This window comes from Xiphias gladius, chromosome 10 (assembly GCF_016859285.1).
Source record: "Xiphias gladius isolate SHS-SW01 ecotype Sanya breed wild chromosome 10, ASM1685928v1, whole genome shotgun sequence".
Classification (NCBI taxonomy): domain Eukaryota; kingdom Metazoa; phylum Chordata; class Actinopteri; order Istiophoriformes; family Xiphiidae; genus Xiphias; species Xiphias gladius.
The window spans coordinates 4,969,241-4,985,563 of record NC_053409.1 but is presented as its reverse complement, the minus strand read 5'-3'; the positions used below and the strand labels follow the sequence as shown (position 1 = coordinate 4,985,563).

Sequence of the window (16,323 nt, the reverse complement as noted above, 5' to 3'; positions counted from 1 at the left end):
TCTAATAAAGTGTGTAGTTGGATTGAAAGAGTGAAGCCTGAAGCACATTTAGAAACAGTATGCTTTCCCGATGCTAACCCTTTGCCAAGCTGCAGTTTCTCTTCAGTGACATAGTCAACAATTAGGAAAAATCTGACTGAGGCAATAGCTGATTTGGCATCAGTTTTATATCTCTCAGCTGATGTGTGCAGGGAGAGTAAAAGCTATTCAGCCCTCAAGGGCAACTTCAACCAAATGCAGTGAAACGAAACAGTCTTGGTGATGTTTGCCGGTCGTTACGGTGATGTTGTCTGGCCTGTCAGTGAGCTTGTGAAATGACTGTCTGGCAGCGTGGGCACAGGCAGTCTGCTGACTGAGCTGTATAGCGCCAGCACCGATGGCACCTGGGGGTAGAAGTGGGCACCGCTGCTATTTTGTAGGCACTGTCCTCACGAATGACACCACCTGACAGGACAGAGACACACACATACTGAGCATGTCGGAAGTCATCATTTATTCATGTTTTTTCACAAGGGTATAGACATTGCCGGCATTTTGATTTGTCGAAACGAGAGAAGCACAAGGGCCTGTATCACAAAACGAGATCAAATAAGTCTGGCCCTTGTTAGTTTACTTCACTGAGCCAAATATAAGTGATCCAGAATAGCACCTATCATAAAACTGGTTATTACTTGGCTCAGTTTACACTACGTTTATCAGTCAGCGTCTTCATGTGAATGAGTTCTTAATTACAAGCAACATAATCAGAACCATGCGTGGTGTATTTAATATGACATTTGATGAAATGGTGATATCTGTAGTTTGGTTATTGCAGTAGAAAAAGTGGAAAAAAGGTGATATTCAGCAAGGTGAATATGAACACTATAACCACAACTAAAACAAAGTATGAAGATTGAAACAAAGGAATTTACAAATATTAAAAATAATGCTATAAATAGTTGTAATAATTAGTACATAGACTGTTTAAAATATGGCTGGCATTTTCAATATGTTCAGCTGTCTAGAATAGTGACATTTTGGCAATTTTTTGTGTTGTGGTTAACAAACTTATGAATATGAATGAATATTGTGAACACTTAAAACTGTGAAATTAAGGCTACCAAAGCAGAGGGGAAAAGTTCAAAAAAAGGCCTGATAAGGGGGTAGACCTGATAAGGTCTCTCTGACCAAAATGTTGCATTTATAATTTACTAAAATTATTAACAATGTTTGCAACAGTGTGTGCAATTACAGTCCTTTTTGAAATTATTGACATTATTGTAAATTTAAGTACTTAGTAATTTAAAATATCTTAAGAAATAAATGCAAATTAACCAATTTCGTATAATCAGAATATTTAATAAAATTTCCAAAGTTACTGAGAAACAAACAATGCCACCTGCAAATGTTTAAATTATTTTTTTCATTTGCTCTTTACTACTTGCCGCTTTATTGCAAAGTTAGTACTTTCATCCTTGTCAGAAACACGCTCAGGATGATTACTCAATTTTTCCAGTGATCTTGGTCAATAGTCAGGCTGTTGTTAGGTTTTGACGTGATTCTCTGAAGTTAACCTGCTGCAGAGCGAGTTAATCCTGCAGCACACGTTACCACGGTGATCTACCATGATTAATAGTGAGCCAGCTTCATGATACAAGAAAACCTGAGTTAAGCCCAAAGAAAACTGGATAACCCACTAATTATGCTCCATGGTACAGGCCCCATGTGTAATTAAAAGCAATACTATGCCAGTAAACTAGCAGGCAAAGTCCCAGGCCATTGTAACTGGTAATGTTATTAGTTAGACCTGTGTTTGACAGGTTGATTAATATTTGTGTCATTATGGTACTAGCTTAGTGCTGATCTTCCTCACCCTCCAGGTTGATGAGGAAATTGCCATGGTTCAGTAGGGCATCTGAGGGCAGGTCGCGGGGCAGCTCACTTGTCAAGTTGACCCGCGCTGCCATCATCAGCTCAGCCAGCTGGGATGAGGTGGAGGTTGGCTCCTCTTGGAGAGACTGGAAGTGAAGTCGGGAAGGATATGAGCTTGTATTTGTTTGTATTGTCCATTTAAATTGATTTACAAAATAATAACATGTACCTTTATATGCTATATGCATCATAATATTTTTGTACTCTGGAACTACTAAAATCTGATGTGTGCAAATCTGTACTATACCCATATTTGTTTTCAAAAGGAGTGAGACACCTGGAAATGTAATAACTACACTCGCATTTCATATTATTTTAAATTAAACTTTAAACTTCACTGTTGCATTTACTTGTACTGAATATACTGTATCTTATACCTATATAGTGTGGTTGAGAACAATTTAAAGAAATTAAACTTACCTCCATAAGTTCAAACAGCAGACCAGGTTCAATGGCAATAGTAAGGTCATACTGGGCAGCATTTTTGCCTGGAATAGAAGACAGGAAGGAGTCCCTGATGGCACACGCTCCTTCCACTGCCTCCTCCAATCCTGGTCGCCGCCACACAGAACTGCTTTTTATCCAGCCAGTTTTGAATAATGTCTCCCCTTCTGCATAAAGAAAACAGTTTATGAACACTTTTGTTAGAAAGCAAATGCAACATAGTTACGTGGCTACACCTAAGGAGTAACTACAAAAGTCACACAACACAAAGCAACAGGCACATACTGTCATGTCCTGGTGCATGTAGATAGACCTCTTCAGCTAGATGTGGCAGGATGGGAGCTATGGATCTGGTAACTCCGTCCAGAACTTCCTCTAAAACAGTCTGACATGATCTTCTGCCCAGCGAGTTCTCTGGATCACAGTACAACCTGATATAAAGACAGGTCTGAGGTTATAAAGACAACATAAAGTCACGGGCAGCACATAACCTCAGAAAAACCAATTGTGGTTTTCATGTTATGATAAACTTTTACCTGTCTTTGATGATGCTGAAGTAAAAACTGGAGAGGTCTCTGGTGATGAAGGGTTGAAGGACACGGATGACCCTACTGACATCAAACTCACTGTAGGCGTCTGTAACCTGCAAATGCAGACACACACAAACTTCAGCGGCGTTCACCACTACATTCATTCCAGTCACCAGCCTAACTGTTTGGACACAGAATAACAAGTTATACTTCCCTACTTTTGTACACACCTTCATGCCGTACTCACGGAGCAGGTGCAGCATGTACTGATCAATGTAGTGCATCTCTTTGGGGTCCACAGCCTGAGAAACTGGGTCGAAGCCATGCAGGTTGCCGAGCAGGAACTTAAGAGTGTTCCTTAACTGGGAGAGACATGCAGAAGGGCAGAGAGGTAACAAAGAAATGTGAAAACAGAGTTCCACTCAGAAAAAAAAAAACACTAAATATTACTCCCTATTGCACCGGTACCTTGCTGATGCTGTCTCTGGCTGAGTTGAGTGCAGTGGGCCCAATCTGGACCTCAGAGAAGATGTTCGACTCTGCCACCCACCAACGCAGCACATCGGCCCCGTAGGCAGGCATACTTGGGTCCTGAGAAAGACAAAAGACACGAGAAAAAGAAACATGGGGGTTGTGTAGGAGACACAAAGGTTTTTGAGTAATGACGTTCTAAGTGACAAGGAGGAAGTATCTCAATACTTCTGCTGCACGTTTCTGTAAATTAAAGCCGCAAAATCTGTAAAAGGCTGCATTTTTTTAATGACTACAGTGAATTGCTGTAATTTCAACTTTTTCAAGAACAAAACTAAAGCTAGTGAAAACAATAGGAGACTTTCCCAGAAGCCTAAAACGTTATTTAATTCCACCTTCTCATTTCACCATCTCCCCCATTATCTCACCTTCCCTCCATTAATGACTATATCAGGATCCACAACATTGCCCAGAGACTTGGACATCTTCTCTCCCTTCTCACTGACAGCAAAGCCATGGACCACCAGAGACCTATATACATGCAAGATTTATAAATAATTATTACACTTATGAGACATACATTTAAAAACATTGTTTTAATCAGTATTTTTATGTATTGTTTGTTTATTGCCACATGCACCATAACTGTCAATTAAACATCAAGGAACCACCAACTTAAAATCTGTGCGACTTTATTGTATTTTTCTTGCAATTAAGCAGAAGCAGTTCAGCTTTATATTAAATAAACTACGTTAAATTGTTACTCAAACAATTTCAGTAACTCTGAACTGATATGCTTGTGGATAATAAGTGAGAGTGCATTACACTCTTTGTGGGCTTGTGAGAGCACTTTCCACCAGATGCTTTTCTCCTTCAAGCATCATTTATTGATCTTAACAAATCCATTTCCACTAAATTACAGTCTTTTATATGGCAACGTTTGGGTCAATTGAATGTATTTTTTGTCTGTGTATCTGATACACATTCACAGTAGATATACATAATAGTTTAAAATAATCTGGTCATCGTGCACATCACAGCAAATGGATGGGACACTCACTTGTAAGGTGCCTTGTTCCTGACTGCTACACTGGTGAGTAGTGACGACTGAAACCAGCCTCCAATCTGATCCTTTCCCTCCACATATGCATCTGCCCTAGAGTCTGACTCTGGAGGAGGAGTGGAGGAGGGCAGGTGGCAGACAAAAAGGGGCAAAAATCAATTTATTCTACACTCACATCACACACAAAAAAAACGGGTAAAACACATGGTTAGCATGTGTGAAGAATGTCTAGAAAAGACGAGAGACAAGCCAATGTTAGTGTGAAAATTGAAACAATTTATCATGTGTGCAATGTCCCCGCTTAAAGGTGACCATTGGTCAAGACTCAGTGAGCATGCCTTGTCCAAGTAGCCAAAAACAGCCTGATTTATCTACTTTAACTAAGGATGTTATAGGTTTCGTATAGACAGCATTCTAACACAGGTGGGGCAGCCATGGCATCACAGGCATACACAGCTTTCAACCTCGTCCATCTCCACGCTGAAGTAATCAAAAAAATAAAAATAGCAAAGAAGAAGCGCAGAGTTTGGGCTGTCCCTGGAAAAAGAAACTCCCACAATGTTCGCCCAAGCTAGATGTTCTGTCTAAATCCTCCATGCAAAGGAAAGAGAAAGAGGGGGAGAGGATGGACTGAGATTCATGCTGTATTTGAGGAGTACCTTTCATACTCCTACTTCCACGTTTGGTATTCTTATAAATAATCCTTAAAGCACATTCAAATGCATTTGGTTTTAATTTGCTGAATTGGAACAGAATACCTGTTTTCAGTAACCAGACCCTAGAGAGGTGCTGGGTAATTCAGTGGTAGATTGAAGATGACAGATGCTCACTTGGCATGTAACTGTCATCTTAACTAACACTGGTATTGTAGAACATTCCCAATTCATAATTACAACATATCCAAGAGCATTTGAAGGCCAAAGAGGTATTACGAGCAGAGTGAGACACAAGGAGTAAAAAGTCTGAGAAACAGAGAGAGAGAGGGCCGAAGACACATTCAAATATAAAAGGCTGCTGTGTTGGCCACAGTAGGTGTATGGTCAAATAACCTGTGACCAGAGGTTTTCGTAGTGGAGCGGGGAGCCAGCTGAGACGTGACTCAGGCTCCTCAGAATCTCCTTCCATCTCCTCTGGAAATGAAAACACAACCAAACACAGACAATGCAAAGTATGTCTGCTTTGGCAAGTCAGTTGGTATCATATTCTGTCTGATTTCTTAAAACAAGTGGAATCTCCTTGAGCAGTATTCTTGCTGTAAAATTGTCTAGAGGGAATCTGCCCCATCATGAATTATTTTATAAGAAGACTAAAAGTCAACAGTCATGCTAACGACTCTGTAAAGCTGTAATTTAGCATAGTCGTGCTTTGAGCTAAATACTGATAGCAGGTAAAGTGTTTACAATGTTCACCATCTTGGTTTAGCCTGTTAGCATGCTAACGTTAATTAGGACAGCTGTTAAGGGGAAGGTCATTAGTCTTGCAGGTTCTCGTTCGTAAGCCAAAGCACTGGACAAAAAAAAAAAAATTAAAAAAGTTAAGGGATCACCAAAGTGATTAAGGTTCTTCCTGAAGGGACCGTGCATGTCTGAACCAAATCTCATGGCAATCAATCCAATAGCTGTTGAGATATTTCAGAGAGGACCAAAGTGGTGGATGGACCAGCTGACAGATTGACATTGCCATCCCTTGAGCCATGTCACTTGTGTCTACAAAATTCCACAAAACAGGTGAACGTAGGTGAAGCTCTCTCCCCACTCATTTCAAATTAACTGTTCATGACTTAGAACTAGACAATCTGACTTGTTAAGTGAGACAATTTCTTCTTTGAGTCAAAAAAAAGACATCTGAAACAAGTAAATTCCTGAAACACAGGTGAAACTCCATACATATGATGTATGATTTGAAAATCTCCAGCTAGACTAGGTTGAGATTAATATCTCTGGTTTTATATCTGCACTAAAAATTCCTTCACCAATTTTATTGTGTGCAGTTCTAATACTGTTGAGGGGAAAACACCTAGCAGGGTGACCCTGGTATGCTGAGTCTGCACTGCCTTCTAATCCAGGCTTGTGGTCAGCAAACTACTGCTTTTGCTTACAATACACTTTGCAAAGCAACTTAATTTGTATGGTGGACTATGTAAGGTAGGTTTAAGGAGCTTTCTCTACTTTAAGACTAATTAAAGGAGACTTGATTAAAAGGCATTATGAAAGCTGGCTGTAATTGAAGTGAGCCGGAGACTTAACTGCTGCTACACTTAGAACATCCCTTATGAGTGTCAATGGAGAAAAAAGTGTAAAGGAGCGGCGTTACCTCATCAATGTACAACATAAATGCACAATCTTATATCCAAGTGGTCACTTTCTTGTAGATTATGAAAATTGGATAAAAAAAACATTTGCAGCTATTGACAATAGTTTTCACCAGTCACAGCTTTTACTGAACAGGATTTACCATTATTAATGAAGGAAGTACAACTTATATATGGATTCATCAGAATTTACAGTATATACGCAATGCTGGTTCCCACAACATTAAGAAAATCAGTTTGTATATAGTATGATCTGCATAACAGGACAGATTGAAGAGATTTCAGATGTACCTTCTAGTACAGCAGCCCATGATGCTCCGCTGTCAAACCAGATGTCCAGCACGTCTTCTCCACGAATGTAGTCAGTCACTGGACCTGCTTTACTCTAATAAAAGACATACACAGGTGAACGTTAATTAATTGCTCAAAACACAGATCAAAGTTTTGATAATTGATTGCTTAAAGCTACAGTTAGGTACATGACACAATTTTTGTAATTAGCCTCTGTACACCACCATAATGGATTTGAAACAAAGCCATCAAGATGTGATTGAAGTGTAGATGTGTAGCTTCAATTCAAGGGGTTTAAAGAAAGTATTGCATTAACTGCTCAGGAATTAAAATTGTGTCACTGCCCAAATACTTACGTACCTAACTGTAAATTGGTTGATTCATTAATTTGGACTATTTTAAACAATTGCTGCGAGGTTCCGATCACAGCAGCATTTAAAGTGGCTAAATATTTTGGTGAAATCACTTTATTACAATGGGACTGCAGCTACTCCAGCATATAATACTAATAGCTGTTTTGCACCAGCCACTTTAACTTCGCTCTACCCACAAAAGAGGACTGGTTTTCAGACAGTTACAAGACAGACCCAATGGTTCAAACACATCTTATGAATAAAATGTGTACATTTCTTGTCCCGTTAGCGACCAAGTTAACAAGTTTGCTAACTGACAGTTATAAAAAAAGGGGGGGCGGGTTAAAAAGAGGGGAGTAAACAGCACAGTACAAAGAAAACAGAGAGAAGCTTGGGGAGCTAATGTGACTGTATGGCTTGGCTGGTTAGTATATTTGCAGTTGGCATGCCAGATACAGTAGCTAACCATTTAGCCCTCAGAAGAGTCACTACATCATAATGCCTTTGGAACCAAATATTCCGTGAAGACATGTGGATCAATTTGACTTTCTGGTGTGCTGGGGCCTTGTGAATTGCTTTTCACTGTTTTATACTGTTTTACTTTAATACCTTGATTTGTTTTTTTCTGGTATTGGTCAAATTAAGTAATTTAATACATCAATTGTGTTCTGATAAACTTGTAATGACTTTTTTTTTTAAATTGCTTTTGGCATTTTGTATAATAAACAAAATTCATCAAAAATAATGAATAGGCATACCATATGTACATACATACAAGGTTCAACTTGAGTGGTTTGTCAAGGACAATACAAATATATTTCGGCTTAAGTTCCTGATTACCACAATCTTCAATATTTTTATATTCCCAAAAAATTCAAATCAAGCAGCTGCAGGTAAATAGTTTTCTACTTTTGTAGGTTGAAAAAGTTTTCAAAATAGAATTCATCAAAAACAGAGAGGGATACCCACACCTCGATCCAACCTTTTCTTTCCCTCACATACACACTAACACACTTATACTCACCTTCTTCAGGACCTCTGGTGGCAGGAGAGTCTCAATGGGAAGCTCCCACCAACAGTCACTGCCCTTTTCTTTGAAGAGCTTGGCTATGTGGGACACTGTGTGTCTGCAGAGGCCAGGGACAGGAAGAATGTTTAGTGTATAGCATACTTGTATGTGTGTGTCTCTTTGTTTGTGTGAGACTTTGTGTTTGTCTGTAATCTCTCTAAAAGATCAAGTGTGTGTGTATTTGTGTGTGTCCATTGATGTGTACAAGCCTGTTTTTCTGCATGTGTGTTGTGTATCAGCTTACTTGTTGATGAGAGCCTCTCCAGTCTCTCTGTGGTAGAAGACGGGGATTGGGACGCCCCAGCTCCGCTGTCTGGAGATGCACCAGTACGTCCGTCTGTCCAGAGTGGCAAGAAGGCTACCCTTCGCTGACTCTGGCAAAACACATACCTTCTGCAGCGCCTCCTGGACAACCACACATACAGACTTTTTTATCTTTGGAAACAAACTGTAAATGTGAAGTGAGTACCTTCCTGTAAACATACATTGCACCACCTCCTGCAAAATTACAAAGCACGTTCTTTGCACCAGGAACAGACTTCTTTTTCTTACTGCTAACGGGAAATCAATGAAAACTAGTTTAACCATAATATGGCCATCCAGCTTACCTTGGCTTTGTCTTTGAGTGATGCTGTGTTGATGAACCACTGCTTACTGGGCCTGATGACAACAGGCTGCTTTGTCCTCCAATCATACGGGTAGCTGTGGACACAATGCTCCTCTTTCACCAGAGCCCCACACTCCTTCAGCATGGAAATCACTAACACAGACGATTCACAAATAAACTCATGAAAGAGGAAAAACTGATACAGGAAAGGCAATATGAAAAATATATGAAAAACACTACAAGCAGTCACACATCCACATGGGGTAAGGGAGAGTGTTATGTCGTCTTTTCACATATTTACACTGTACCTTTGTCAGTGCCTTCTCTCAACACAGAAAGATTCTGTAGCTCAGGGCCAGCTAGCTCAGTGAACTTGCCGTCCTCGTCCACCATACACTCCTGAGGTAGAAGCAAAACATAATTATACCAAACTATTCATAACCAAAACAAGCGCAAATTATCCACAGAGAACCTATTTATTTGGCATTGATTAACCTGACCCTAGCATCCTAACCAAACATCATATCATGTATTTTTTAAACATATGGCAAATAAACTTATAACATTCTCTCTTATATGAAATCAATTTAATCTCTAAAAGGTGAAATAAAAAAAATAAAAAAAACTTATGATAAAAAAGAAATGCAGCAAATCCTTACACTTGAAGAGTTGGAACAAAGAAATGTTTTGTTCCTTGTCAAAAAATAACTGAAACACTTAATTGAAAAAATTGTCGTTGACAGCTTTTCTATTGACCAACTAATCATTTCAGCACTAAATTTTATGGCCACCTGACCTGATAGAACGTACCACAGACAGTTTAAATTGTGAAGCCACACTGTAATCCTCCATGCCATGAGCTGGTGCTGTGTGGACCAATCCTGTTCCTTTTGCCATAGTCACATGATTGGCCGGCAAGAGCGGCACGTCCTTGTCAGGGATTGTGGGGTGTTTGCAGACCGAACCTTCAAGTTGGGAGCCTTGTAGGAAAAATACAGGGGAAATTTGCATGGTTATGTCTGTAACTGACAAAACACACCCTTAAGACTGTTGCTTGTCTGTATGTGTAAATGAGAGCATTACCTTTGAAGGTGGCTACACTCTCCAGCTCTGTGCCCAGAAGTGCTGCCAGGCTGGCTGTGCGGTCAGTTGCCACCAGGAGTAGCTGAGAGTTGTCCACCCTCTTCACCACTGAGTACCTGCATGGCACAAAACAAGAAGAGGATGCTGTTCTTCCACTGCAATTAAAGATTATGCTTTTATTTTGAATATTGGAAAGTGAGTCCACATTTTCTCAGTTCTTACTATTGCTCAATACAAATGTACTGTAGCAACAACCAGAGGAGCAAGAACCAATGTTGCAACGTCCTCTTTGGCACAGAAAAACAACCCAGGGTGGATGGGAAATGTGGTTTTGGTTTCAGGAAAACCCATCAATGCCACTGGTGTGAGGACATCAGTAAATGTAATGCAACTATTCTGATAATTGTTTAAATGTTTGAATCATTGTTAAGGAAAAATGCCAAAAAACTACAGCTTCTCAAATGTGAATATTTGCTGGTTTTCTTGGTCTTCTATGAAAATATTTTGGGTTTTGGACAAGACATTTTAGGAGGAACTGTGATGGATATTTTTCATTATTTTCTGATATTTTTTTGTGTAAGCAATTAATTGAGACAATAATTAGCAGATCAGTTGCAGCCCTACGGTGAACAGTGGAGTCTGACAAGTAAAGCTCAAACTGACAAAAAGGAGCTGAGGACAGCCAAAGGACATCAGTGTTTCCCTAAACCTGACAAAGTACAGCTTAGATTAATGAAAGTTGAGAGTTTCACAAACTGACTCTGAGATGTCCCAAAATGGCCAGTGTATAAATGTTATCTTTTAGTGCAAGCACTTACTGGGCATTGGGCATGTAGCATACAGCCTGGTTGGCAGGAATAGTCCAAGGCTGGGTGGTCCACACCAACACAGAGACACTTTCCAGACCTGCTGAGGCACACATGCACCCACACACAATTATTCCCACCAGGTCATAAATATAATATTTCAAAAAGCTCTGAATTACTGGTATGTGTGTGTATTTGTATTACCATTTTCTGAAGCTATCTTAGGTGGCAGTGTGATCAGGGGAAATGTGGCATAAATGGCTCTGCTCACATGTTCAGGGTTGTATTCCAACTCTGCCTCTGCTAAGGCCGTTCTAGAGAGGCAGAGACAGGATTAAAGCTTACATGAGGTTATTAAATGATGATATAGAATAGAAAAATTAAAATGTAATAAGCAACTAAGTACCTTGATGAAGGAGACCAGAAAATCGGCTTGTAGTCCTGGTAAATGAGCCCCTGAAGAAAAACACAGTGGAAAAAAATATTAAACTGTCTAAAGCAATACCGATAATATCCATTTCTACAGCCACTGAGAGGAAAAAGTCTATTTCTGTTCCATTTCTTTACGTACGACAGTAGTTCCCTGTCCGTTTTATATTGTTACGTAAATTACTTATGTTACTATTTAGGTTAATTAATATTGAGCATTTTAAATCTGGACATGAAGCTTGACAAAAAACATTGGCTGAATAGCACATAAATGTCCACCTTGCTGTGCATTTCCTGGAAGACTTTCAGCTGAGCAGCCTCATAGGCCCCATCATAAGTGTGGTAGCACTGGTCCCAGTCAGCCATCACCCCCCATCGCTGGAAAGCAGCCTTCTGACGAGCTATGGCCCCCTCTGCAAAATCCCGCGCTAGATGAGATAGAAACAAAACATTAGAGCAGCTGTAAATCTAATATTGCTCATGTACAAGCAACTATCTGTCCTTTTTAACCTTTCTGTCTGATCTGTAGTGGACTGAGATCACTGGTCTGAAGCTCTCTGAGAGCCTTCAGCTCGATGGGCAGGCCATGGCAGTCCCAACCAGGGATGTAGTGGACCTGTCGCCCCCTCAGCATCTCAAAGCGGTTACGGATGTCCTTTAAGATCTGTTTCAAACAAGATACAATGAACTGAATGATTACTCTGGCAGTGTTTGACCTCACAGTGCCACCAGAAAGCTTTTACTTTTACAACAGAAACTACATCATGCTGAAGTTTTCAGCAGCAGTCAAATTACAAATCAATGATTACTATCGGTTGTACCACATCAGTAGGAAATAACTGAGATTTGAAAAGAACACTTTAAATAAAACACCTTATTCAGTGCGTGTCCTACATGAGGATCTCCATTGGCATATGGGGGTCCATCATGGAGGCAGAACTCCTTCTTAGCCTTCCTCTCTCTCTGCCAGGAGTACAGTTCTGCAAATCCACACTCCTGCAATACACATAAGAGGAGAATTTTATATTTTTGGTATGACAAAAACCATCAGCATCATAACTAAGGAGCTGTCTGTAACGGTGCATAGTCATCTTTTTGTGTTATGAAAATATAAGTGCGCACACACACACACACACCTAGAGGGTGTGATAAGTCAGTTAAGTGACATTAGCTGTAGTCTGAAACCCCAGATTCATGTCTGATTCTCTTAAAAAAAAGGGGGGGGGGGTAATAACCTATTAACAAATGTTGTAGATATTAAAACAAGCATGGTAAAATTAATTTGACAGTTGTTGAGAGGACGGTCGTCAGCCTTTGTCCGTCGTCGTACCTGCTGGATCTCAAGTTCTCGTTCCAGCAGCTTCTGTCCGGTCAGTTTCATAGGGAACTCAGTCCGGGGAAGGAGCACTGTGTCTCGGTACAGTCCCTGAGCAGAACCTGTCTCTGAGGGCTGAGCACTGCCTTCTTCTGAACTGACACCATGACAGCGGCTGGAGCTGAAGGAGAGAGCACGGTGGAAGAGGCCGCCTCCCCGGTGTGACCTCCGTCCCCATCTAGCTAGCGTATGACTTACTGCCGAAACCCGGCACAGCAGCATGGAGAGGTGAGGTCGCTCTGTGACCACAAAACTGGTGAACCGCAAAAACTGAAAACTGTGAGGTTGTTTCTTTGACGATGTTATCGTGTCGCTGTGTTGCGCCCTTCTTGGAGTGCTCTGTTTATTCCGGAAGAAATAATAGGGCGGACAACTACGGAAACACAGTTGGGTCGTAATCCAATCAGTCGCATTTTTAACTACTGTTTAAGTGGTCACTTGAGGACGCTAATATTATTATGCTTCGAGGATATAGATATTGGTATGAAGTATACTGGTATGACTATTAATAGAGTAATACTCCTTCATGTTTTTTAAATAATGTAATCTGTGTTAGTTTTTAGTTCTTTTTCCTCCGAAATATCTTTTGATTATGTAATATTGTTTAAAAGAAACCCTGAACGACCTAATGTCAGAGCTTCACACTTCACGTTAATGTACCGCTACACACGAGTAGATGAGTGTAGCTTATGCAGATCATTATGTTGCTCTCGCTTACAATGACAATTACGGTGGGCAGACCCGTGCCAATTTTAAGGCGATTTTAATGATTCGTGTAACTCTAACTTAAAAGGCGAAGGGGAAAACTGGATTTTGTATATTAGAGTTGGTCACTCGCTCTTAACTTTCAATAAATTCAGCTATTTCCGACAGCACCTGAATGTAGCATGACACAGGCTACAGCAGGTGGCACTGGGTGGCTGACGATGTCACCGGGGTATAAAAGGCACGGCTACATCTCCTCTTCCATTCACCTATTCTCTAACCAGAAGGTCTGAGTAGAGCGGTGAGACCTGCCTTTTGTTCACTCTCGGCGCAAAGATGACTAAGTTGTGTATAGCATATCTTGGAGTTCTCCTGCTGGCTTTCCATCTCACATCTCAGGTTAGTCTATTCGATCATTTCGTTTTGTCTTGAACTTTTAAGGCGTTATTAACCTTCAGCTTTTTTCCGAAAAGGGGGAAAAAAACTGTTTTTGGTTTTTTTTTTTGTTTTTTTTTTTTCTCCCCTCCGGCTAACAATGTCTAATGTCACAGGTGGCCTTCATTTCAAATTAAAGGATGTCTTAGCTGTAAATTGGTGATCTGTATTTTAAAGAGCATCTCTGCACTCTACAAGCCAAAAACTTTACAATGCAGATTCAGTTGCCTGTAACTATGCGTTATTCAAGAGTTTTTAGTCTTATCTTAAACTTAAGCACACTAGATATATTAAGAACCTTTTTTTTTTTTTTTTTAAAGGATTGGAAATGGTTTGACCTGTGTACTGTTGAATGGTCATATTTGGCACTTGTCTGTGCACAATGTACGCATACGTAAGGAATCGCCCTTAAAGAGGAACTGGCATATCATGACTTCTCATTATACCTAATGTGGTAGGTTAAAGCTACTGGCCACAACTTCATTACCCGTAAAAACAGGAAATGATGTGATCTTGTGTTGCAGGTGGTCCGGGCGGAGGGCAGTACCCTCATGAACACGACTATGAGCAATACCGCCAAGACGACTGCCACCACAGTGAACGCGACGTCCAAATACAACGGTTCCGAGAGGACCGACGCCTTCACGCTGCTGCTCCCGCTGGCTCTGGCAGCCTCTCTCCTCTACGGTTGGTCCCAGTGACCGGACTGATGGCTCTCCGCACCCGACACCACCCCGAAGGCTAGGCTGGGGGCGCAACGTTATTCAAAGTTCTTTAAAATCCCTTCTCAAACATGTCTTGACGTTCAAATAGCGCGCACTGCCGTGGCCGGAGCGCTGTTATGCGCCCTGAACACCCCGTCTTCTCTGCGGGGCTCCTCGTGGACCACATGAAAATTCACCTTGTCCACGAAAACACTGGGTTGATGGGTGGGGTTGGGGGGGGGCGGGAACTAAAAGATGTGCTTGCACAACATCCTTTGCAAATGCAGAACTAGTTCAAAGAGGAAACATTTTAACAATCCCATGAATACAGGATGTATGATTTGGCTACTTGATACAGGCTTCTGGCTTAAGTTTAAACAGTTTAAAATTTTGTATTACAAATTCTGGAATGTGATTAATGTAAACATGATTGTACTACTTGATCTTGACTTTTGTAAGTTCAATAAAGCTTTAATTGTAAGTGACAAGATGGACTTTTTTTTTTTTTTTTTTTTTTTTTAAATTAGATAAGCCCATGTTATGTTTGGATATAGTTAAACTTCTGCGTTTATTTAAAAAAAAAAAAAAAAAAGCAGGGTCACTCAGCAAGAGCCTCCTTTGTTGGGGGGGCTTATTCTTCCCTCCTCATTCACCTGGTGCTGTGTTTCCATCAAAGGGCCTCTCAGTGAAAGACTGACTGCTGGAATTCACCTGTAGTTTCTCCATTCTTGAGCTCAGTGGGAAGGACATGCTGGTCACATGACAAAGACTTAATTGTCCAGCTCTTATCTACTCCAACGGTACACTTGGATCAGGACCTTTCCTCAACAATCCTGCCTCTCATCCCGCTGTCTCCCTCTTCATCAGGTACCTCAGCTTTGTTTTTGTTTTTTGGATATGTATATCCATTTCTAAACTCCTATACTACATTAGTTAAAGCTAGAGGCCTTACAGTGCACACGTCACATTCCTGCAGCATTGCAATGAAACTTTAATGCCACTGTAGTGTGGTCACAAGAGACAAGGTCTCCTTTAGTTGACTGCCAGAGTGTGACCACTTACAGCCCTCCTCCTCCTTTCTAGCCACTCCACCCATCTCCCCCTGTCAACCTGAAATGTAAGGAGAACCCAAGTTTGGGTTTAGGTGTTTGTTTGCTGTTGGTGGGGGGGGGTCAAGGAAAGGTGAAGGACACTCCAGAGCTTTCATCACTGAGCCTTGCAGCCCCTTCACCCTGCTCTTAGTCTTGCTCTTTTCCAAGTGGGAATCTGCATTTCAAAACAGCTGAAACAATGTTTCAGTCTCTAAGTGCTTCATTGCCACCCCCTAAATAACACTGCCTTTTAACATTACTACCATCTTCCCTCAATGCTTATGCTTTCAGAACCAGTTTTATCCCTTAACATTCATTCCAGTCTCTATGGAGTTTAAAGCAACAGGCCAGAGTTTGTTGCTCATCAATCATTGAAAGACTTATTTGCTGGAAATAAATTGACATTTGCTGTGGTTTCCCAGCATGATGCTTATATTACTTTTACTTTTTTTTTTTTTTTTTTTTTAACAGAAAGCTATGGTACCTGGAAAAATAGTTTGGTGATCCCCTGGCAATTTGTTTAGCATCAGCAGGTCAAATTTGTAAATGGATTGCACTTATATAGCACTTTTACAGCCCTCTTGACCACTCAAAGCGCTTTACACTACTGCCACATTCACCCATTCACACACCCATCCATACAGC

General features: G+C 40.7%; 1 protein-coding gene across 2 annotated transcripts; it reads right to left on the bottom strand.

The window, feature by feature from the left end:
• Nucleotides 1-271: 271 nt before the first annotated feature.
• On the bottom strand, nt 272-13,637 carry iars2 (isoleucyl-tRNA synthetase 2, mitochondrial). Of its 2 annotated transcripts, none has more exons than XM_040137807.1 (23): nt 12,699-12,965; nt 12,242-12,364; nt 11,879-12,032; nt 11,648-11,796; nt 11,346-11,395; nt 11,144-11,253; nt 10,952-11,042; nt 10,134-10,249; nt 9,861-10,030; nt 9,359-9,449; nt 9,052-9,203; nt 8,688-8,848; nt 8,399-8,501; nt 7,022-7,115; nt 4,417-4,525; nt 3,785-3,887; nt 3,354-3,476; nt 3,116-3,247; nt 2,892-2,998; nt 2,641-2,786; nt 2,332-2,522; nt 1,853-1,997; nt 272-444 (listed from the first exon to the last, which is right to left on the bottom strand). In XM_040137807.1, exons 1-23 carry the CDS (start codon nt 12,963-12,965, stop codon nt 299-301), a joined length of 3,033 nt encoding a protein of 1,010 aa, XP_039993741.1. In that variant the 3' UTR covers nt 272-298. The 2 variants fall into 2 exon arrangements, with proteins under 2 accessions (XP_039993741.1, XP_039993742.1); XM_040137808.1 differs by having other exon boundaries at nt 299-444; nt 10,952-11,039; nt 12,699-13,637.
• Between the last annotated feature and the right edge of the window lie 2,686 nt (nt 13,638-16,323).

Bases quoted from the DNA above. Each gene is read 5' to 3' on its own strand.
- iars2 (XM_040137807.1), bottom strand. From the start codon at position 12,965: ATGCTGCTGTGCCGGGTTTCGGCAGTAAGTCATACGCTAGCTAGATGG. The intron at 10,031-10,133 runs GTAATGCTCTCA...TTTTCCTACAAG, and splicing joins GAGTGTAGCCACCTTCAAAG to GCTCCCAACTTGAAGGTTCG. The intron at 9,450-9,860 runs GTACGTTCTATC...CTTCTACCTCAG, and splicing joins CACAATTTAAACTGTCTGTG to GAGTGTATGGTGGACGAGGA.